This window comes from Heterodontus francisci, chromosome 32 (assembly GCF_036365525.1).
Source record: "Heterodontus francisci isolate sHetFra1 chromosome 32, sHetFra1.hap1, whole genome shotgun sequence".
NCBI classification, from domain to species: Eukaryota; Metazoa; Chordata; class Chondrichthyes; order Heterodontiformes; family Heterodontidae; genus Heterodontus; species Heterodontus francisci.
The window spans coordinates 54,071,730-54,097,062 of NC_090402.1; the positions used below are offsets into that span (position 1 = coordinate 54,071,730).

General features: G+C 46.3%; 1 protein-coding gene across 5 annotated transcripts in view; it reads right to left on the minus strand.

Annotated features, from left to right (window-relative positions):
• The window catches only part of LOC137347815 (rab-like protein 6), a 147,847-nt gene extending 137,660 nt beyond the window's left edge, over positions 1-10,187 (minus strand). For 4 of the 5 annotated variants that reach the window (XM_068012832.1, XM_068012829.1, XM_068012831.1 and 1 more), the window contains exons 1-3: positions 9,920-10,187; positions 6,613-6,747; positions 4,933-4,980 (exon numbers count right to left, since the gene is read on the minus strand). In XM_068012832.1, coding sequence (XP_067868933.1) covers positions 4,933-4,980; positions 6,613-6,747; positions 9,920-10,049 — 313 coding nt within the window. In that variant the 5' untranslated portion in view covers positions 10,050-10,187. The remainder of the gene's footprint in view (positions 1-4,932; positions 4,981-6,612; positions 6,748-9,919) is intronic. The other variant, XM_068012830.1, reaches the window with a different exon arrangement.
• Positions 10,188-25,333: the final 15,146 nt, after the last annotated feature.

Below are 25,333 nucleotides of genomic sequence, written 5' to 3' on the forward strand. Positions count from 1 at the left end.
ATCTCTCGGTGGGAGAGCATTTCGGTGATAGTGATCACAACTCCCTGACCTTTACTATAGTCATGGAGAGGGACAGGAGCAGACGGGATGGGAAAATATTTAATTGGCGGAGGGGGAATTACAATGCTATTAGGCAGGAACTGGGGAGCATAAATTGGGAACAGATGTTCTCAGGGAAATGCACAACAGAAATGTGGAGGTTGTTTCGGGAGCACTTGCTGCGACTGCTGGATAGGTTTGTCCCGATGAGGCAGGGAAGGGATGGTAGGGTGAAGGAACCTTGGATGACAAGAGATGTGGAACAGCTAGTCAAGAGGAAGAAGGAAGCTTACTTAAGGTTGAGGAAGCAAGGATCAGACAGGGCTCTAGAGGGTAACAAGGTAGCCAGGAAGGAACTGAAGAATGTACTTAGGAAAGCTAGAAGGGGACATGAAAAAGTCTTGGCTGGTAGGATTAAGGAAAATCCCAAGGCGTTCTACACTTATGTGAGGAACAAGAGGATGGCCAGAGTGAGGGTAGGGCCGATCAGGGATAGTGGAGGGAACTTGTGCCTGGAGTCGGAGGAGGTAGGGGAGGTCCTAAATGAATACTTTGCTTCAGTATTCACTAGTGAGAGGGACCTGGTCATTTGTGAGGACAGCGTGGAACAGGCTGATATGCTTGAACAGGTTGAGGTTAAGAGGGAGGATGTGCTGGAAATTTTGAATGATATGAGGACAGATAAGTCCCCGGGGCCAGACGGGATATATCCAAGGATATTACGGGAAGCGAGGGAAGAGATTGCCGCGCCTTTGGCGATGATCTTTGCGTCTTCACTGTCCACTGGAGTAGTACCGGATGATTGGAGGGTGGCAAATGTTGTTCCCTTGTTCAAGAAAGGGAATAGGGATAACCCTGGGAATTATAGACCAGTCAGTCTTACGTCGGTAGTGGGCAAATTATTGGAGAGGATTCTGAGAGACAGGATTTATGATTACTTGGAAAAGCATGGTTTGATTAGAGACAGTCAGCATGGCTTTGTGAGGGGCAGGTCATGCCTCACAAGCCTTATTGAATTCTTTGAAGATGTGACAAAACACATTGATGAAGGAAGAGCAGTGGATGTGGTGTATATGGATTTTAGAAAGTCGTTTGATAAGGTTCCCCATGGTAGGCTCATTCAGAAAGTAAGGAGGCATGGGATACAGGGAAAGTTGGCTGTCTGGATACAAAATTGGCTGGCCCATAGAAGTCAGAGGGTGGTAGTAGATGGAAAGTATTCAGCATGGAGCTCGGTGACCAGTGGTGTTCCACAAGGATCTGTTCTGAGACCTCTGCTCTTTGTGATTTTTATAAATGACTTGGATGAAGAAGTGGAAGGCTGGGTTAGCAAGTTTGCCAATGACACGAAGGTTGCTGGAGTTGTGGATAGTGTGGAAGGCTGTTGTAGGTTGCAACGGGACATTGACAGGATGCAGAGCTGGGCTGTGAAGTGGCAGATGGAGTTCAACCTGGAAAAGTGTGAAGTGATTGATTTTGGAAGGTCGAATTTGAATGCGGAATACAGGCTTAAAGACAGGATTCTTGGTAGTGTGGAGGAGCAGAGGGATCTTGGGTTCCATGTCCATAGATCGCTCAAAGTTGCCACCCAAGTTGATAGGGTTGTTAAGAAGGCGTATGGTGTGTTGGCTTTCATTAACAGGGGGATTGAGTTTAAGAGCCGCGAGGTTATGCTGCAGCTCTATAAAGCCCTGGTTCGACCACACTTGGAATATTGTGTTCAGTTCTGGTCGCCTCATTATCGGAAGGATGTGGAAGCTTTAGCGAGGGTGCAGAGGAGATTTACCACGATGCTGCCTGGACTGGAGGGCATGTCCTACGAAGAAAGATTGAGGGAGCTAGGGCTTTTCTCATTGGAGCGAAGAAGGATGAGAGGTGACTTGATAGAGGGGTACAAGATGATGACAGGCATAGATAGAGTGGATAGTCAGAGACTTTTTCCCAGGGTGGAAAGGGCTATCACCAAGGGGCATAATTTTAAGGTGATTGGAGGAAGGTTTCGGGGAGAAGTCAGAGGTAGGTTCTTTACACAGAGAGTGGTGGGTGTGTGGAATGTGCTGCCAGCGGTGGTAGTAGAAGCAGATACATTAGGGGCATTTAAGCGACTCTTGGATAGGTACATGGATGATAGTAGAATGAAGGGTAGGTAGTTACTTAGATCTTAGAGTAGGTTAAAGGTTCGGCACAACATCGTGGGCCGAAGGGCCTGTACTGTGCTGTACTGTTCTATGTTCTTAGTTCCACTCCACAGCATTTTCCCCATAGCCCTGCAAATTTTTCTCTTCAGATAATTGTCCAATTCTCTTTTGAAGGCCTCAACTGAATCTGCCTCCACCACACTCACAGTCAGTGCATTCCAGATCCTAATCACTCGCTGCATAAAAGTTTTTCCTCATGTTGATGTTGGTTCTTCTGCCAATCACCTTAAATCGGCGTCCTCTGGTTCTCGATCCTTCTTTCAACGGGAACAGTTTCTCCCTTTCTACTCTGTCCAGACCCCTCATAGTACTGAATACCTCTATCAAATCTCCTCTTAATCTTCTCCAATGAGAACAAATCAGCTTCACCAACCTATCCGTGTAACTGACGTTCCTCATCCCTGGAACCATTCTCATGTATCTTTTCTACACCCTCTCTAATGACTTAATATCCTTCCTAAAGTGTGGTGCCAAGAACTGGACACAATACTCCAGTTGAGGCCAGAACAGTATTATTTTTTTTTTTTTACAGGTTTATGCTAACTTCCTTGTTCTTGTACTTTATAAAGCCCAGGAACCCACTTTAGGAAGGATGTCAAGTCCTTGGAGAGGGCGCAGATGAGATTTACTGGAATGGTACCAGGAAGATGAGGGACTTCAGTGAAATGGAGAAATAGGAGCACCAATTTGCACACAGCAAGCTACCACAAACAGCCATGTGATAATGGCCAGATAATCTGTTTTTGTGATCTTGATTGAGGGATAAATATTGGCCAGGACACTGGGGAGAACTCCCCGCTCTTCTTCAAAATAGTGCCAGCAGAGCAAGCAGATGGGGCTTCAGTCTCATCCGCAAGACGGCCTCCAACAGTGCAGCACTCATTCAGTACTGCATTGCAGTGTCAGCCTTGAGTTTTGTGTTCAAACTCTGGAGTGAAATCTGAACCCAGAACCTTGTGACTCAGAGGCGAGAGTGCTACCAACTTCTTTTGGGCCTCCTTATCTCGAGAGACAATGGATACGCGCCTGGAGGTGGTCAGTGGTTTGTGAAGCAGCGCCTGGAGTGGCTATAAAGGCCAATTCTGGAGTGACAGGCTCTTCCACAGGTGCTGCAGAGAAATTTGTTTGTTGGGGCTGTTGCACAGTTGGCTCTCCCCTTGCGCCTCTGTCTTTTTTCCTGCCAACTACTAAGTCTCTTCGACTCGCCACAATTTAGCCCTGTCTTTATGGCTGCCCGCCAGCTCTGGCGAATGCTGGCAACTGACTCCCACGACTTGTGATCAATGTCACACGATTTCATGTCGCGTTTGCAGACGTCTTTATAACGGAGACATGGACGGCCGGTGGGTCTGATACCAGTGGCGAGCTCGCTGTACAATGTGTCTTTGGGGATCCTGCCATCTTCCATGCGGCTCACATGGCCAAGCCATCTCAAGCGCCGCTGACTCAGTAGTGTGTATAAGCTGGGGATGTTGGCCGCTTCAAGGACTTCTGTGTTGGAGATATAGTCCTGCCACCTGATGCCAAGTATTCTCCGAAGGCAGCGAAGATGGAATGAATTGAGACGTCGCTCTTGGCTGGCATACGTTGTCCAGGCCTCGCTGCCGTAGAGCAAGGTACTGAGGACACAGGCCTGATACACTCGGACTTTTGTGTTCCGTGTCAGTGCGCCATTTTCCCACACTCTCTTGGCCAGTCTGAACATAGCAGTGGAAGCCTTACCCATGCGCTTGTTGATTTCTGCATCTAGAGACAGGTTACTGGTGATAGTTGAGCCTAGGTAGGTGAACTCTTGAACCACTTCCAGAGCGTGGTCGCCAATATTGATGGATGGAGCATTTCTGACATCCTGCCCCATGATGTTCGTTTTCTTGAGGCCTTTCCTATCCTGAGTGGTGTGAAACAGGGCTGTGTTCTCGCACCCACACTTTTTGGGATTTTCTTCTCCCTGCTGCTTTCACATGCGTTCAAATCCTCTGAAGAAGGAATTTTCCTCCACACAAGATCAGGGGGCAGGTTGTTCAACCTTGCCCGTCTAAGAGCGAAGTCCAAAGTACGGAAAGTCCTCATCAGAGAACTCCTCTTTGCTGACGATGCTGCTTTAACATCTCACACTGAAGAATGCCTGCAGAGTCTCATCGACAGGTTTGCGTCTGCCTGCAATGAATTTGGCTACCAACTATAAACTGGAAAAAGGATCAGAGGTGACATGGAGAATTTTTTTTTTTTTAAACACAGCAAATTATTGAGATCTGGAATGGACTGCCTGAAAGGACGGTGGATGCAGATTCAATCCTAACGGTCAAAAGGCAATTGAATAAATATTTGAAAAGGAAAAATTGCAGGGCTATGGGAAAAGGGCAAGGGAGTGGGACTCAGTTAATAATAAAGCTCGTCAAAGAGATGGCACAGATACGATGGGCCGAAGGGCATCCTTCTGTGCTGTAATATTCTTTGATTCATTCCAGTCCCCAACACCAACATCCCTCAAAATAACGTTAAAAAAAATCCATCATAAGATTTGTTGAGTTTTAACTCCAAGGAGGGTTGCAAGCACAAACGATGTGAGACGGGGAGTGATGAAATAAACAACTCCACAGAGCTAAGATGCGACCTTGAGAGGATAATTACGCACAGTAAAGTGGAGGAAAATTAAATGGATCTTTAACTGTTAGTGGTTGAGAAGAGCACTTACCTTTATCCACTATGTCCCACACCTCCACCTTCACAATGTCATCAGTTGCTGCAATAAAACACAAGGTGCAACGTGTACATGAGCAAGCAGAACAAATGGAAACTGAGATTCAGACCCCAGACAGTAACGGCACGGTGGAGGAGGAGGTAAGCGAGCCACAGACGCCAACGGCACGGGACAGCAAGTCCCAGACGGTAACGGCACGGGGGTAATGACATGCTAACAGAACGGACATTTTTACAGAAGAATTCAAATGATCCCTCCTCTTTCTGGTGTGGCTGTAATAAGTGACGTGCTGGGGTTGTGCTCAGGAGGTAGACCAAAGGAAAAGCACTACAAACAGTGGATAAAGTGAATGTGGAGTACTGCAGTAATCTGGGTGCAATAACCAGCATTCATGACATTGCTCTCAAACTCACCAGTCCTGCTGAATTTTATACTTGTCCAATTTCTTCCCTAGCAGGACAGCACTCCAGAGTGGGACCCTGATGACCCCCTCACCCAGGTCAGGGTACTGAGACCAGGAGTGACTGTCCTGCTATGTTCAGCTAAGTCAATATGTAACACATGAAATCTGGGAGATTCCACTCAGGGAGCATAGTGCAATCCAATTATTATTAATTTTTGTGAACAAGAAGAAAAATAACATTGGAAAAATCCAAGAGTTTGATGAGTTTTGAAGCAGCATGGGATTGTTGGCACCAGTGGCCAGTCACAGAGGAACAGCAGTGGGTTCTCTGGGTTCATGTCCATTAAATGCAATAAAGCAATGCCATCATCAATTAAACAGCAGTGATATTTGGCACGGAAGGCAGTTTACTCAAATTATTGCTTCTAGAAATTGCCTCTACATGTACCATTTGACAAATCAATATCTCACCAGGAATTACAAAATATCTGTACAGCACCTGTGCCAGCTGAAATTAACTGTGTTTGCATTAGCTTAATGAAAATGGAGCTTTTTATTAGAAGCAAAGTAGGTTCAGGCACAACATTGAGAATTATTTTTCATGACTAATCATTTCCTGTAATGACATGTTTAACAATAGAGTTTCTTTATCATTAGACAAGGGGTCATTTAAAAGGCTTACTGAGCCAGTCAGAGCTGGAACACCTGCGAGTCACTGCTCTCTGATCTACAAGCACTGGGAGCTTTACTGTATCTAACCCATGCTGTACCTGTCCTGGGAGTGTTTGATGGGGACAGTGTAGAGGGAGCTTTACTGTATCTAACCCATGCTGTACCTGCTCTGGGAGTGTTTGATGGGGTCAGTGTAGAGGGAGCTTAACTGTATCTAACCCATGCTGTACCTGCTCTGGGAGTGTTTGATGGGGTCAGTGTATGGGGAGCTTAACTTTGCATTTCAAGCTGATGCACTGTCCTCAGCAACATTTGATCCCAGTATGTTAGGGCAAGGGCTCTCCTGCATGTTACACTGAAGACACTGATATCCAGATACTGCTGTCTGATCTCAAGCAGCAATAACACTGCATGTGCATTTATTCAGCCTCCCCGACTCCAATTCCACTGCCCTGTAAAACAATAATTATTCAAACCAAAACCTTTTGATGAAGGTTCACAACTGAGCCATTAGCTGACTGACCTGCTGAATGTTTCCAGTACTGACTGAGGCTTTTTGTTTTGTTCAATTTCTAAAAATTGCTGGTCTCAGAACTTACTTTTGTAGCTCCAGTGAATGCTGGTGACCTGGATCTCCTGAGTTGGAACGTACTGTTCCACAAACTTCTTGCCTTGCAGTCTATGCCATAGTGTTGTCTTTCCCGTGTTTCTATCACCTCGAATCAGAATTTTCACTAAGAATGAAAGAAATGCCAGAAACATTCAATAATTTGTTACCATCTGTGTAACAGCCCCGCTTCCCACTCTCTGCCCCATGGAAAATCCCAGTTCATCTGAGGAAATCAGAAAGGAGAACCAGAGCAGAGAGTTTGATCCCCAAGTCAATGTGCATCATCGGAGGACAGTACAGGTGGGTACAAGTATGTCACTGTATAATACTGGGGTACAGTACTGGTGGGTACAGGGGTATCACTGTATAACCCCGGGGCACAGTACTGGCGTGTACAGATGTGTCACTGTATAACACTGGTGTACAGTACTGGTGAGTACGGGTCGGTCACTTTCACATTGGGGTGCAGTATTGGTGGGTACAGGACTGTTATGGTATAAACATCTATCACCAGTTTAACACTGATCCTGAGGTTTGGGATTAGATGTCAACATGACACAGAAAACAAAGTCTCCATATCTTATTCCAGGAAGGTTACAGGAGGGCGGGAACTGACTAATGCCCAAGATTTAAAAAGTTAAAATCAAATGTCACCCTGCAGGCAGGCACTGAGCTGTGCCATGAGTCCTGCAAGTTCTTTTTACAGCGTAACTGTGCAGCACAATATGTGGATTACTTCAGCATATCCTAGTGAACAAGGGGATAGGGACTGCTGCATGTTGCACTGCAGCTCCTAGGCTTATCTTTGTCAGTGCCAGATTCCACATCTGACAGAGTGCCATAAGTCACAGCCTCAACTCATGCTCAGCAATTTACTTAATAAGCACATTTACCCGTTTGCGGAGTTCGAATAGGCATCGTGAAGGTTACTGGTAGAGAGAAGACTTGATCCACAGTCCGTGCTGACTTAAGTTGATCCTAGCCATTGGAGCACTCCAGTACCTTGGTACCCCAGACTCTTAAGCAGCAACAATTCAGAGACAAAGCTGCACCCACAGGTACTGTATGCACATTATACAGTGATAAACCAGTAACCCCCAGTACTGTACCCTTATAGTGACAGACCTGTCCGCAGCAGCACTGTACCCTATGTTATACAGTGACAGACCTGTACCCACCAGTACAGTACCCCAGTGTTATAGTGACAGACTTGTACCCAATATCAACTTGCATTTATATAGCATCTTTAATTAAGCAACCCAAACTGCTTCACAGGTGCGTTACCAAACAAAATTCAACAGATAAGGAGATATTAGGTCAGATGATAGAAAGCTTGGTCAAAGAGGTTAGTTTTAAGGAGTATCTTAAAGGAAGAAAGTGAGGTACAGAGGCAGAGATGTTTAGGGAGGGAGTTCCAGAGACACCAATGGTGGAGCAATTAAAATCAGTGATGCACAAGAGGCCAGAATTAGAGCAGCGAAAATATCTGAGGGTTGTGGGGCTGGAGGAGATTACAGAGATAGGGAGGGGTGAGGCCATGGAGGGATTTGAAAACAAGGCTGAGAATTTTAAAATTAAGGCACTGCTTAGTTGGAAACCAGTGACAGTCAGCAAGCACAGAGGTGAAATGGGACTTGGTTCCAGTGACAGTCAGCAAGCACAGAGGTGAAATGGGTCTTGGTTCCAGTGACAGTCAGCAAGCACAGAGGTGAAATGGGTCTTGGTTCCAGTGACAGTCAGCAAGCACAGAGGTGAAATGGGACTTGGTTCCAGTGACAGTCAGCAAGCAGAGGTGAAATGGGACTTGGTTCCAGCTATGGGCAGCGGTGTTTTGGATGACCTCAATTTTACAGAGGGTTGACCAAGAGTTTGTTGGAAAAGTCAAGTCTAGAGGTAACCAGGGCAAGGATGGGTGTTTCAGCAGATGAGCTGAGACAGATTCGGGCAATGTTACAGAGTTGTAAATGGCGGTCTTAGTGATGGGACAAATATGTGGAGGAAAGTTCATCTTGGGGTCACCAAGATTGCAAACAGTCTGGTTCAGCTTTAGACTACTGCCAGGAAGATAGATGGAGGCAATGGCTCTGAATGGAGTTAGTGGCAGGGACCAAAAGCAATGGGTTCAGTCTTCCCAATATTTAATAGGAGGAAATTTCTGCTCATCCAGTACTAGACGTCAGATAAACACCTTGATAATTTAGGGACAGTGGAGGGTCCGTGAGAGATAGCGGTGAGGTAGAGCTGGGTGCTGCCAGTGTGCACGTGGAACCAGACATATTTTCAGATGATGTCACCAAGAAAAAGCATATAGATGAGAAACAGGGGGACTCTAGAAGTAACAGTACAGGAGCGGGAAAAACACTGCAAGTGATTTGCTGGCTACGTTTAGATAGATAAGAATGGAAACAGGTGAGTGCAGTTCCACCCAGCTGGACAACAGCAGAGGGGTGCTGGAGGAGGATGGTGTGGTCAACTATGTCAGGCTGCAGACAGGTCAAGAAGGATGAGGATGGATAGTTTACTTTTGTGACAGTCACATAGCATGTCATTTGTTACTTTGATTCGAGCCATTTCAGTACCGTGGCAGGGACAGAAACTTGATTGGAGGGATTCAAACATAGAATTTCAGAAAAGACAGGCACAGATCTGGGAAGCGACAACACATTCAGTGACTTTGGAGAGGAAAGGTAGTTGGAGATGGGGTAGTAATTTGCAAGGACAGAGGGGTCAAGGGTTTTTTTGGCGAGGGGATGATGATGGCAGATTTGAAGGAGAGGGAGACAGTAACTGAGGAAAAGGCACCACATTGAAATCCTATTGGGAACACTGACCATGCACATTGATTGAGACACACCCAATTTGAGGAATCAGAAGTTTCAGATACCGTTGGGAGGGAGGGATGGTCCCAATAGAGGAAGAACAAGGGCAGATTCCAGGAATTCAGGGATGCTTTCAGTGCTGGTCAAGCAATGTCAGAAATGGGATAGTCCTACTTTATTTCATACTGCACTACCCTTGGATACTTAGAGGCATTTGCCTTCAGGCATCGTTACTGTCTGTCCTCCAGGGCTGGGGTGTCCATATCCCAAGGTCTAGGTGCCTATTCCTTTCGTGCCATCCCCAACCTCCAGATCCCTTGTCCACCCTAACACATATTACCCCCAGATTCCTTCAGTCAACGCTGCCTCAGACACCCATGACCCCAGCCCGTCACCCTTATCCTTTGCCCCAGCCCTCGTCAGCCTTGCCCTTTGCCCCTGCCCCCCTTGCTCGTTGCACCCACTGGCCCCACTCACTGTTGTACTGCACTCCCTTGGCGAATCTCCGCTGCAGGCTCTGGTTCATGCTCTGGAGTCCGGCCGGGATGATCTTCTCCCTGCCGGGGGCCTGCTCCGTGCCCACCAGCTTCTTCAGAGCTGAAAACATATCGGCGGGGAAGTGGCCTCGACTCAGGAGCCGGGTCAAGACCCGGGGAGAAACAATCACAGTGCCTGCCCCAACACATCAACACGTCAAGGCCGCCACCGCGGCTCCAGGTCAGGGGGCGGAGAAATTACTGCGCATGCGCTGGCCACTCCAGCCCATCCCCTCAGACACTCATTCCGCCTGCGCCGGCCGCTCCAGCCCCACCCCTCAGACTCTCACTGCGCCTGCGCCTGCGCCGGCCGCTCACCCCACCCCTCAGACTCTTCTGCGCCTGCGTCGGCCACTCCAGCAACACCCGTCAGACTCTCACTGCGCCTGCGCCGGCCGCGCCGACCACGTCCCTTCAGAGACTCACTGCGCCTGCGCCGGCCGCTCCTTCACCTCCCGCCCCGAAGATACACTGCGCCTGCGTGGTGTCCTCTTCAGCCACGTGTTCCACCTAAAGGTGTCAAAATTCAACTCTGGGAAAGCAGCAAAATGGCGGTATTGGACCATCTGTCCGTTACACACAGCCAGCATCTAATATTTAATTCAATTGACTGCAATGGAGCTGATTACCTGACGCCAAGTATAACAGCTGTGCGATGGGACAGTTCTGATGAAAGGTCACTGACCTGAAACATTCATTCTGTTTCTCTCTTCACGGATGCTGCCAGACCTGCTGAGTATTTCCAGCACTTTTTGGTTTTATTTCAGATTTCAGTATTTGTAGTATTTTGCTTTTATTTAGGTGTCCGATGGGATACACCCAGTTCTCATCACCTCCCAAGATGGACTTACAGGGAGAAGGCTGGAGAATGGCACCAGATGAATTGCTCATTCATAGAGCATGTGCAGACACAGTGGGGCGAATGACCTCCTTCTGTGCTGTAACAATTCCATGATTCTAGATTTCCATCTCCATCTTTATAGTCATAGAATGATCACCACACTTTAGGAAGGATGGGAGGGTCCCTGACAGGATGCAGAGGAGATTTACTAGAATGGTTCCTGGGATGAGGGATTTTAGCTGCAAGGCTAGGTTGGAGAACCTGGGGTCATTCTCCCTGAAGCAAAGGAGGTTGAGGGGGGATTTGATAGTGGCGTACAAGATTATGACAGGTTTAGATAAGGAAGGCTAAGAAAAGCTGTTCCCGTTAGCTGATTGTACAAGAATTAGGGGACACACTTTTAAGGTTTTGGGCAAGATGCAGGGGGGATGTGAGGAAGAACATTTTTACACATTGAGTGGTAATGACATGGAACTTGCTGACTGTGAGGGTGGTGGAAGCGGAGACAATCAATGATTTCAAAAGGAAATTGGATGAGCACTTGAGGAAATAAACTAGTGGGGCTATGGGGATAGAGTTGGGGAATGGGACTGGCGGCAGACCCATTGTTTCAGCCTGTTCCTGCCCCACTGAACTTATTTCTTCCTATCTTGACTCTATCTTTTCTCCACTGGTCCAGTCTTTTCCCATTTACATCCGTGACTCTTCTGACGCCCTACGTCATTTTGACAATTTCCAGTTTTCTGGCTCTAACCGCCTCTTCACTATGGATGTCCAATCTCTCTACACCTCCATCCCCCACCAGGATGGTTTGAAGGCTCTCCGCTTCTTCCTTGAACAGAGGCATAGCCAGTCCCCATCCACCACTACCCTCCTCTGCCTGGCTGAACTTGTTCTCACATTGAACAACTTCTCCTTCAACTCCATTCACTTCCTTCAAATAAAAGGTGTGGCTATGGGTACCCACATGGGTCCTAGTTATGCCTGTCTTTTTGTGGGATATGTCGAGCATTCCTTGTTCAAGTCCTACTCAGTCCCCTTCCCCCAATTCTTTTTCCGCTATATTGATGCCTGTATCGGTGCCGTTTCCTGCTCCCACCCGGAACTAGAAAACTTTATCAACTTTGCTTCTAATTTCCACCCTTCTCTCACCTTCACATGGTCCATCTCCGACACTTCCCTTCCCTTCCTTGACTTCTCTGTCTCCATCTCTGGGGATAGGCTGTCTACTAATATTCATTATATCCACAGACTGCCACAGCTACCTCGACTACACTTCTTCACACCCTGCCTCCTGTGAGGACTCCATTCCATTCTCCCAGTTTCTCCGTCTCAGACGCATCTGCTCTGATCATGCAACGTTCGACGACAGTGCTTCTGATATGTCTTCCTTTTTCCTCAACAGAGGAGTCCCCCCCCCACTGTGGTTGACAGGGCCCTCAACCGTGTCTGGCCCATTTCCCGCACTTCTACCCTCATCCCTTCCCCTCCCTCCCAGAACCACGATAGCATTCCCTTTGTCCTCACTTTCCACCCCACCAGCCTCCACATCCAAAGGATCATTCTCCGCCACTTCCGCCACCTCCAGCGTGATGCCACTACCAAATACATCTTCCCCTCCCTTCCCCTGTCAGCATTCGGAAGGGATCGTTCCCTCCGCAACACCGTCGTCCACTCCTCCATTACCCCCACCACCTCGTCCCCTTCCCACGGCACCTTCCTCTGCAATCGCAGAAGGTGTAATACCTGCCCTTTTACCTCCTCTCTCCTCACTATCCAAGGCCTCAAACACTCCTTTCTGGTGAAGCAGTGATTTACTTGTACTTCTTTCAATGTAGTATACTGTATTCGCTGCTCACAATGTGGTCTCCTCTATATTGGGGAGACCAAGCACAGACTGGGTGACCGCTTTGCAGAACACCTCCACTCAGTCCATAAGCAAGACCCCAAGCTTCAAGTTGCCGGCCATTTCAACCACCACCTGCACCCCCACCCCCCCCCCCCCCCCCACTGCCCTGCTGTCATGCTCACATCTCTGTCCTGGGATTGCTGCAGTGTTCCAGTGAACTTCAATGCAAGCTCGAGGAACAGCATCTCATTTACCAATTAGGAACACTACAGCCTGCTGGACTGAATACTGAGCTCAATAATTTTAGAGCATGACTTGCCCTCCCTTTTTATTTTTAGTTGTTTTTTCTTTTTCCTTTTTTATTTGGTTATTTTATTAGTTATTTGAGTTTGTTTCTACTGTGCCTACCCACTGTTCTGTTTTTTTGAAAATGTTCGTGCTTGGAGTGCTTTGTGCTTTACAGTCAATTGACAACCTCTCTATTAACGCTTTGTCTTTCAGCACACCATAACATACCGTTTGTCTTTGTTCCATAACATTCTGGTCGGTTATTCTCTGTGACCTTGTCCTATCAACACCTGCTTTGTTATCTCTTGCCCCACCCTCACTTTACTTGCTTAAAACCTTTTACATTTCTAATATTTGTCAGTTCTGATGAAGGGTCACTGACCTGAAACGTTAACTCTGCTTCTCTCTCCACAGATGCTGCCAGACCTGCTGACTATTTCCAGCATTTCTTGTTTTTATTATTCATGGGACTGACTGGATTGCTCCATAGAGAGCAGACATGGACACGACGAGCCGAATGACCACCTTCTGTGCAATAACAACTCATGGTTGTTGTTCACCCTTTGAGGTGAAGATAATCATGTCCAGTGTCTGGGCTGTTTCTTAGGGTTCCGGTGGGTACATAGGTGACTGCTAAGGCCAATCTGCGCCCAGGAGGGTCGGCTGCAAATAGGGCAGGATACCGCAGACTACTGAGCTTTGGATGAGCAACTGGCTCAGGATTTCCTCTCCTTGCATTTTCTCTCTGCCTCTGAATATGCACTTCTTTCGAGGGAGGCCAGACCAGTTTTTATTTGTCTGCGCCAGGTGCAGCGATCCTGGGCGAGCTTCTACCAGGACTCAGGGTCAATATCAAAAACTCCTAAGCGAAGCCTTCAGAGTCATATGAACATACAAATTAGGAGCAGGGTTGGCTACTCGGCCCCTCGGGCCTTCTCCATCATTCAATAAGATCATGGCTGATCTGATTATAACCTTGACTCCATATTCCCACCTACCCCCAATAACCTTTCATCCCCTTGCTTATCAAGAATCTATCTACCTCTGCCTTTAAAATATTCAAAGACTCTGCTTCCACCGCCTTTTGGGGAAGAGAGTTCAAAAGATTCACAACACTCTGAGAGAAAAAAATTGTCTTCATCTCTTTATTTTTAAACAGTGACCCCTAGTTCTAGATTCTCCCAAAAGAGGAAACATCTTTTCCACATCCACCCTGTCAAGACCCCTGAGAATCTTATACGTTTCTATCAAGTCACCTCTTACTCTTCTAAACTCAGGTGGATATAAGCATAGCCTTTCCTCATAAGACAACCTGCCCATTCCAGATATTAGTCTAAACCATGTTGACTCTGCCTGATTACCTTGAATTTTTCAAAGCGCCCTGCTATAACGTCTTTAATAATAGCTTCTAACATTTTCCCTAAGATAGATGTCTCCATGTCGCACTTCCTTTGACCATCCTGAGAGCACACCCTAGACTCAAGCTCTCCGTAGAAGATTCACGGAGTGTCAGGTATTCTGGCTACATGATCAGCCCAACTCAGTTGCAACTATCTCAATATGATGTGGATGCCAGCTAGGGTGAGCACCTCAGTGTCTGGTATTTTGTCCTGCCATCTGATCTTTAGAACTTCTGAAGGTAGTGCCAGTGAAAGTCATAGAGTTATACAGTACAGAAACAGGCCCTTCCGCCCAAAGTGTTTGCGCCGACCAAGCACCCATCCAATCTAATCCCATTTTCCAGTACTTGGCCCGTAGCCTTTTAAGCTATGGCGTTTCAAGTGCTCATCTAAATACTTCTTAAATGTTGTGAGGGTTCCTGTCTCTACCACCCCTTCAGGCAGTGCGTTCCATATTCCAACCACCCTCTGGGTGAAAAATTTTTTCCTCAACTACCCTCTAAACCTCCTGCTCCTTACCTTAAATCTATGTCCACTTGATATTGACCCCTCCACTAAGGGAAAAAGTTTCTTCCTATCTATCCTAATTTTGTATAGCTCAATCAGGTCCACCACTCAGCCTTGTTTGCTCCAATGAAACAACCCCAGCCTATCCAGTCTCTCTTCATAGTTGGAATGCTCCAGCCCAGGCAACATCCTGGTCAATCTCCTTTGCACCCTCTCCAGTGCAATCACATCCTTCCTACAATGTCACAACCAGAACTGTACACAGTACTCCAGTTGTGGCCTAACTAGCGTTTTGTACAGCTCCATCATAACCTCCCTGCTCTTATATTCTATGCCTCGGCTAATAAAGGCAAGTATCACACATGCCTTCCTAACCACCTTATCTACCTGTGCTGCTGCATTCAGTGATCTATGGACAAGTACACCAAGGTCCCTCTGACCCTCTATACTCCCTAGGGCTCTACCATCCACTGTATATTCCCTTGCCTTGTTAGTCCTCCCAAAATGCATCACCTCACACTTCTCAGGATTAAATTCCATTTGCCACTGCTCTGCCAATCTTACCGACCCATCTATATCGTCCTGTAATCTAAGGCTTTCCTCCTCACTATTTAGAACACCACCAATTTTCATGTCATCTGTGAACTTACTGATCATCTCTTCTGTATTCACGTCTAAATCATTGATGTACACTACAAACAATAAAGGTCCCAGCACCAATCCCTGTGGTACACCACTGGTCACAGGCCTCCATTCACAAAAACAACCTCGGCCATCACCCTCTGTCTCCATCCACGAAGCCAATTTTGGATCCAATTTGCCAAATTGCCCTGTATCCTATGGGCTCTTACCTTCTTAACCAATCTCCCATGTGGGATCTTATCAAAAGCCTTACTGAAGTCCATGTAGACAACATCAACTGCTTTACCCTCATCAACACATCTAGTCACCGCCTCGTAAAATTCAATCAAGTTTGTTAGACATCATCTCCCCCGACAAAGCCATGCTGACTATCCCTAAATAATCCCTGCCTCTCCAAGTGGAGATTAATCCTGTCTCTCAGAATTTTTTCAAATAGTTTCCCTACTACTGATGTTAGACTCACTGGCCTGTAATTACCAGGTTTATTCCTGCTACCCTTCTTGAATAATGGTACCACATTCGCTGTCCTCCAGTCCTCTGGTACCTCTCCTGTGGCCATAGTGGTTCTGAAAATTTGTGTCAGAGCTCCTGCTATCTCCTCCCATCTCCTCCCTTGCCTCACATAGCACCCTGGGATACATTTCATCTGGGCCTGGGGATTTATCCACCTTTAAGCCCGCTAAAACAGCTAACATTTCCTCCCTTTCAATGCTAATTTGTTCAAGTATATCACAATCCCCCTCCCTGATCTCTACACCTACATCGTCCTTCTCCATAGTGAACACAGCTGAAAAGTAATCATTTAAAACCTCACCTATGTCCTCCAGCTCCACACACAGATTGCCACTTTGGTCCTTGATGAGCCCTACTCTTTCCCTGGTTATCCTCTTGCCCTTACTATACTTATAAAATGCCTAGGATTTTCCTTTATCTTGTCTGACAGTGTTTTTTCATGCCCCCTCTTTGCTCTCCTAATTGCTTATTTAAGTACTCCCCTTACACTTTCTATACTCTTCCAGGGCCTCCGCTGTTTTCAGCACTCTGAATCTGCCATAAGCCTCCTTTTTTTCCCTTATCCAATCCTCTATATCCCTTGACATCCAGGGTTCCCTGGACTTGTTGGTTCTACCTTTCACCTTTACAGGAACATGTTGGACCTGAACTCTCACCATTTCCTTTCTGAATGACTCCCACTGGTCTGATGTAGACTTTACTACAAGTAGCTGCTCCCAGTCCACTTTGAAAGTGATTGAGCTTCTTGGCATGATCTATGGTTACAGCACAGAAGGAGGCCATTCAGCCTGACATGTCCATGCTGGTTCTCTGCAAGAGCAACTCGGCTAGTCCCACTACCCCACCCTTTCCCGTAACCCTGCAATTATTTTCTCTTCAGTTGCTTATCCAATTGTCTTTTGAAAGCCACGATTGAATCTGCCTCCACCACACTCTCAGGCAGTGCATTCCAGATCCTAAACACTCACTGCACAAAAAAGCTTTTCCTCATGTCACCTTTGGTTCTTTTGCCAATCATGTTAAATCTGTGTCCTCTGGTTCTCAACTCTGTCCATGATTCTAAACACTTCTCTCAAACCACCTCTCAACCTTCTTAGCTTGAAGGAGAACAATCCCAGCTTCTCCAATCTGTCCACATAAGTGAAGTTCCTCACCCCCGGACCTACTCTCGAAAACCTTTCAGCACCCTCTCTAAAGCTTTCATTCTTCAAATTTGATGAAAGAAAGATTGACATCTTATGTGACTGTGACCGTGGTAAACTATCACTCCTCATCCTTTCGACCTGCCTGCAGCCGCTTGAAATGGTTGACCACACCATCATCATGTCACTTTTGCTTCTCTTTCCAAATACTTTAAATCTGTGTCCTCTCGTTCTTGATCCTTTCACAAGTCGGAACAGTTTCTCTCTATCTACTCTGTCCAGACCCTTCATGATTTTGAATACCTCTATCAAATCACCTCTCAGCCTTCCGAACTTCTCCAATCTATCCTCATAACTGAAGTTCCTCATCCCTGGAACCATTCTCATGAATTATTTCTGTACTCTCTCCAATGCCCTCACATCTTTCCTCAAGTGCAGTGCCCAGAATTGGACGCAATACTCCAGCTGAGGCCAAACTAGTGTCTTATACAAGTTCAACATAACTTCCTTGCTCTTGTACTCTATGCCCCTATTAATAAAGCCCAGGATACTGTATGTTTTATTTACCACTCTCTCAATTTGTTCTGACACCTTTAATGACTTACGTTCATATACAACCAGGTTCCTCTACTCCTGCAACCCCTTTAGAATTGTAGCCTTTATTTTATATTGTCTCTGTATGTTCTTCCTACCAAAATGAATCAGTTCACATTTCTCTGCATTGAACTTCATCTGCCACCTGTCTGTTCATTCCACCAACTTGTCTATGTCCTTTTGGAATTCTGCAATATCCTCCTCACAGTTCACAATGCTTCCAAGTTTTGTATCATCTGAAAACTTTGAAATTGTGCCCTGTACACCAAGGTCTAGGTCATTAATATATATCAGGCAAAGCAAGCTCTGACCCTTTAGGAACTCTACTACAAACCTTCCTCTAGCCCGAAAAACATCCATTACTTGTTGTTTCCTGTCACTCAGCCATGTTGCTACCGTCTCTTTTATTCCATGAGCTATAACCTTGCTCACAGGTCTGTTGTGTAGCACTGTATCAAAAAGTCGGACAAATCCAATCTGGCCAATTACCACCCCATCAGTCTACTCTGAATCAACGGCAAAGTAATGGAATATGTCATCAACAGTGCTATCAAGCAACACTTATTTAGCAATAACCTGCTCACCAATGCTCAGTTTGGGTTTCACCAGGACCACTCAACTCCAGACCTCATTACAGCCTTTGTCCAAACATAAACAAAAGAGCTGAATTCCAGAGATGAAGTGAGAGTGACAGCCCTTGATATCAAGACAGCATTTGATTGAGTATGGCATCAAGAAAGCGTAGCAAAACTGGAATCAATGGGAATCAGGGGGAAAACTTTCTGCTGGCTGGAGTCATACCTAGCACAAAGGAAGATGGTTGTGATTGTTGGAGGTCAACCATTCCAGCCCCAGAAGCTCATCAGGGTAGTGTCCCAACCATCTTCAGTTGCTTCATTAATGACCTAATCTCCTACTAAAGGTCAGAATTGGGGATGTTCATTGATGATTGCACAGTGCTCAGACCCATTCCGGATTCCTAAGATAATGAAGCAGTCTGTGCCCACATGCAGCAACATTCAGGCTTGGGCTGATAAGTGGCAAGTAACATTTGAGACACACAACATATGAACATTTGAATTAGGAGCAGGAGTAGGCCACTCGGCCCGTCGAGCCTACTCCGCCATTCAATAAGTTCATGGCTGAAATGATTACTCCACATTTCCACCTACCCCCGATAACCTTCCACCCCCTTGCTTATCAAGAATCTATCTACCTCTGCCTTAAAAATATTAAAAGACTCTGCTTCCACTGCCTTTTGAGGAAGAGAACTCCAAAGACTCAAAACCCTCTGAGAGAAAAAATTTCTCCTCATCTCTGTCTTAAATGGTCAACCCCTTATTTTTAAACAGTGACTCCTAGTTCTAGATTCTCCCACAAGGGGAAACATCCTTTCCACATCCACCCTGTCAAGACCCCTCAGGATCTTACATGCTTCAATCAAGTTGTGTCTTACTCTTCTAAATTCCAGCAGAAAGCAGCCGAGCCTGTCCAATCTTTCCTCGTAAGACAGCCGCCCATTCCAGGTATTAGTCTCGTAAACCTTCTCTGTACTGCCTCCAACGCATTTATATCCTTCCTTAAATAAGGAGATCTGTACTGTACACAGTACTCCAGATGCAATCTCATCAATGCCCTTTACAGCTGAAGCATAATCTGCCTACTTTTGTATTCAATTCCCTCGCAATAAACGATAACATTCTATTAGCTTTCCTAATTAGGTGCTGTACCTGCATACTAACCTTTTGCGATTCATGCACTGGGACACCAAGCTCCCTCTGCATCTCAGAGCTCTGCAATATCTCACCATTTAGATAATATGCTTCCTTTTTATTCTTCCTGCCAAAGCAGACAATTTCACACATTATACTCCATTTGCCAGGTCGTTGACCACTTACTTATCTATATACCTTTGTAGCACCCTTAACAAGTGTTTTTTTTAGAGCTACAGCACTGAAACAGGCCCTTCGGCTCACCGAGTCTGTGCCGACCATCAACCACCCATTTTATATATTAATCCCATATTCTCTACCACATCCCCACAATTCTCCTACCACCTACCTACACTAGGGGCAATTTACAATGGCAATTTACCTATCAACCTACAAGTCTTTGGCTGTGGGAGGAAACCAGAGCACCTGGCGGAAACCCACGTGATCACAGGGAGAACTTGCAAACTCCACACAAGCAGTACCCAGAATCGAACCTGGGTCACTGGAGCTGTGAGGCTGCGGTGCTAGCCACTGCACCACAGTTACTTTCCTACCTATCTTGTGTCATTAGCAAACTTAGCAACCATACCTTCGGTCCTTTCATCTAAGTCATTTATATAAATTGTAAAAGGTTGAGGGCCCAGCACTGGTCCTTGTAGCACACCATTCGTTACATCTTGCCAACCAGAAAATGACTCATTTATGCCTACTCTCTGTTTCCTGTTTACTAGCCAATCTTCTATCCATGCCAATATATTACCCCCTATACAAGTGCCAGGCAATGATCGCCTCCAACAAGAGAGAATCTAAACATTTTCCCTTGACATTCAGCTACATTACTGTCACTGAATCCCCCACCAACAACATCCTGGGAGGTCACCACTGACCAGAAAGTTAACAGGACCAGGCACATAAACACAGTGGCTAAAACAGCAGGTCAGAGGCTGGGTGTTCTGTGGTAACTCTCCTCCTGACTCTGTGAACTCTTTTCACCATCGACAAGGCACAAATCAGGAGTGTGATGGAATACTCTCCACTTGCCTGGATGGGTGCAGCTCCAACAACACTCAAGAAGCTCAACACCATCCAGGACAAAGCAGCCCGCTTGATCAGCACCCCATCCACCACCTTAAACATTCACTCCCTCCACCACTGGCGCACATTAGCAGCAGTGTGTACCATATACAAGATGCACTGCAGCAACTCACCAAGGCTCCTTGGACAGCACCTTCCAAACCCGCGACCTCCACCACCTAGAAAGACAAGGGCAGCAGACGCATGGAAACACCAGCACCTGCAGGTTCCCCTCCAAGTCACACATCATCATGAATTGGAACTATATCACCGTTCCTTCACTGTCTCTGGGACAAAATCCTGGAACTCCCTTCCTAACAGCACTGTGGGTGTCTACACCAGATGGACTGTAGCAGTTGAAGGCAGTTCATCACCAGCTTCTCAAGGGCAATTAGGGATCAGCAATAAATGACGTTGTTGTGATAGTGTGTTTGTTAGTATGTTAAATATAATCATTTAAATATATGTTTATGCTATTATGTATATCATCACAGGAAGTGATGCAATATCACATGATTCATTTCTCTTGCGCAGTCTTTTAGCACATATAAGTCAAAGCAACAACAAGCCTCCGTTAAAGCTCTGCATTCAAACCTTTATTCTGCCCTTCTGCTTCATTTGTATTTGTCTAGAAAGAGACAATATAATATGGTGGGAGCGGTAGTGAGTCGACAGCATTGATCAGCAGCTGAAAACAACAATTCAAGCCAGAAGCCCTTACTGAAGCACTACAACCGGATCACAGCTCTCACATCAGGAGAGCAACAGTGTGAGTAGAAATTGAAGGTGATCTGAGTGCACTCCCAGTCTTGCCCCAAGCATCAAGACAAAATTACCAACAGTTTCAGCTGCAGAGATCACAGCAGCATCGTGTTTTGGCATGGATCCCTTCCCATTATCGCCGCACCCTCGCGCCATTAGCCGACCCTAACATCAGGCTTCCTTCCGCCTGCAAGGTCACAAACCCATGATGCAGCAGCACAGCTCAGGGTGCGGCTCCTGCTCAGCTCCGCAGACATCGCAGCTTGCTGCAACTTTCAAAGCAAGGTTTGTTTCTAGGGGGAGCAAAAAGTAGAGGCTTAGACAATGGCAGCCAGATTTCCAGAGATGGTCTGGAAAACACCTGATGTCCCAGGCAAGATCAAACTGTTTGAACAGAGGATTGAACTACGTTTCCTAGACCATGAGATTGGGGTGCAGAGAGGCAAGCAATAAAAATCAGGATCGCCATAGCAAACGCAGGTCAGTGTAGAATCAATACCTCTGGTATATCTGATACTGACCAGAAGGATCCATCAAAGCTATGGGCAATAATAGAAAATCAGCTTGAGATTAAAGTTAATTTCCAAGTAAACTGCCTGAAACTCATGCTGTGTGGACAGAAAGCCAACAAGAGCTTAGACAACTGTATTAACAATGCAGGGAGAAAGCAAGAGAATGCGACTTCTCTGATACTGAACTCTCAGAACGAATTATGGAGTTAGTTCCCACCTCCACTGCTCTTGAGGCATTCCAGAAAGACCTGGGCATGGAGAGTATGCTGCAGGATGGACACAGATACGAGGCAGTGATCACAGGGAGACAGTGTTTGCAAGCCTTAGGGTCCAAAACGCCTGTTGGTACAATATCCAAGGCACCCAGACAGAACAAGGTGTGCAGTAGCTGTGGGCTCTCGCACCAACCACGTAGATGCCCGGCATATGCAGACATGTACAAGGCATGTGGCCTTAGAGAACACTGGGCTAAACTTTGCAGAAGATCCAGCAGCAGAAATGCAGGGAGAAGCCAGAGTGGGCAGTGCTCAAACCACAGAAGTACACCTTGACCAAGACACTACAGGCGAACAGCTGTTTCACACGATCACCTTAACGGAACAGGTCCATTCCATTAACGTAACGGAAGCTTTTGCAACACTCTAGATCATCTGCCCCAATAAGGCTGGACAGCATTGACTGAGAGTGAAAATTGATTCTGGTGCAAGTGCCAACACTCTATCTTTCCACATTCTTAGGATATGTACCACGAGGCATGAAAGTCTGTGGTCCAACCCACAAGCATGAAGCTTATGGCATACAATGGCTCGACAATAAGGTGCCTAGGTTCCCTAGACCTGGAATGCAGGTACAAAGAGTCAATATGGTCCACTCAGATATTCTACATAGTGGAGGTGTCAGGACCAGCAGGAGCAGGGCTGCCAACATGGCGGCACAGTGGCGCAGTGGTTAGCACCGCAGCCTCACAGCTCCAGGGACCCGGGTTCAATTCTGGGTACTGCCTGTGCGGAGTTTGCAAGTTCTCCCTGTGTCTGTGTGGGTTTCCTCCGGGTGCTCCGGTTTCCTCCCACATGCCAAAGACTTGCAGGTTGATAGGTAAATTGGCCATTATAAATTTCCCCTAGTATAGGTAGGTGGTAGGGAAATATAGGGACAGGTGGGGATGTGGTAGGGATATGGGATTAGTGTAGGATTAGTATAAATGGGTGGTTGATGGTCGGCACAGACTTGGAGGGCCAAAGGGCCTGTTTCAGTGCTGTATCTCTAAAATAAACTAAACTAAACTAAACATGCCACAAACTTAACATGGGCACCATCGATGAGCTGACCCAGACAGAAGACCACAGCAGTCAAAACAGGTTGGATTGGATTGGTACAAGATCTCCAGAGATTATACCCGGACCGGTTTGACACGGTTGGGAATTTCCATGGGGACGCAGTCCTACACTTTAAAGAAGGTGCAACGCTGTCAATTGACCCGCTGTGAAAATGTAGCGTGCACATTCAAGCAAAGTTAAAATTGGAACTGGATGGAATGGAAAAACAAAGCATTCGATGAGTGCAGCATCACACGGACTGGTGCAGTTCCATCACTGCTGCAATCAAGGACGGTTCAATTCAACTATGTTTAGACCAAGGAAGCTAAACAAAACCTTAAAGAGATGTCCTCATAAGATACCAACCCTAGAAGAGTTAAACCCAATGTTTACTGGAGTGAAACACCTTTCCAAATTAGACACAAAAATGAATATTGGTCCGTACACTTGTCAAGAGGGATGCAAGAGCTAAGAACGTTCAGAACTCCTTTTTAACAGGTTCTGTTTCCTCCATTTATCATGTGGACGTCGGTCAGCCAGGATATATTTCAGCAGTATATGGACTGAAGAATGGAACGAGTCTCAGGCTGTGTGTCTATTGCGAACGACATCACCATAGTAGGACGTACAGAAGAAGGGCATGACAGAAACCTCCACTTATTAATGGAGACTCCCAGACGTGAAGGTTTCTTTCAACTGCAAAAAGTGCTCCATTAAGGCAGATCACATAAATTTCTTCAGTGCCATTTACTCAAGCTCAGGGATCCTCCAGGATCCTGGGAAGATCGGAGACATCCAGTTAATGCCAACACCGCAGGACAAGGACGACCTCCAAAGATGTCTAGGTGTATTCAACTTCCTTGCTGCATACATACAGAGCTTTTCTGAGAAGGCATCTCCACTAAGAGAATTGCTGAAGAAAGACACGCCATTCCTATGGCAGGACGATCACCAACATGCATTCAGTGTGCTCAGCTGAGTCATGTCTTCAATACTATGACCTCGGAAGGCAACAACATTAGAAGTAGATGCATCGCAGAAAGGTCTCGGTGCATGTCTTCTTCAAGATGGCAAGTCTGTCGCATTTGGTTCAAAAAGTGTCACCAGCTCAAGCAGATTACTGCAATATCGAGTGAGAAAATCTCGCTCTAGTCTTCAGGATCTCCAGGTTATTTGGAAAAGAGTTCCTGGTCAAGACAGATCAAATCTGCTGGAGATGATCTGGAGAAAATCGCTCAGGTTCACCGCCTCGACTCCAGAAATTACTCATCAAGATTCAGGGCTACAACAGTGATTGCAGATACAAACCCAGTAGTCAGATGGTCCTATCAGACCCTCTAAGTAGATGCCCAACCCTGGGAAGGCACGAGAAATGCCATTCAACTTCCAAGTGAATGAAGTCTGTGCAAGCTTGGAGAATGTCTACAATGTACATCTCATGTGCTTTAGTCAATACAAGAGAGAGGAACTCCAGAGGGAGACTTCTCAAGTCCTCATCCTCCAAGCTCTGTGGCAAATCGTTGTAGAGCGTTGGCCTGAGACTATTCAGGAGATCCCTGCAGATCTAACAATGCATTGACCCTATAGAGATGAAATCAGTATATCTAATGGAGTACTATTCAAAGGACACCAAGTACTCATCCCAGCAACACTTCAGTCTGACATATATGGACAGGTCCACCAAAGGACACATGGGAATAGAGAGGAGAAGATGACTTCCTCACGAGTCAGTGTTCTGGGCCAGCATCAGCAAGGATATTGACCAGATGGTGAGATCTTGTGATGTGTGTCAGGAACACCAAGCCAGTCAACAGAAAGAGCCTCTCCAACTGCATGACATACCATCATCACCATGGACCAAGATAGCAACAGATCTGTGCTCTGTGGGCAGAGGAGACAATCTGCTCGTGACTGACACTCCAAATTTTCTATTGTGCAGAACCTTTGAGACACATCGAGAACAGCAGTGGCCAAAACTGTTAGTGCCATCTTTAGTCTTTTTAATGCCCCGGTAGAACAGCCCAACAACAGCCCACAATACGTGGGAAAACTGTTCCAGGATATGTGTGAACAATGGTCCATCAACCATGTCACATCATCACCCAGATATTCTTGTTCAAATGGAATGGTGAACATATGTGCAGGACAGTCAAATCGCTGATCAAAAAGTGTTCAGAAATCAGGCAAGATATCCAAGTTGCGT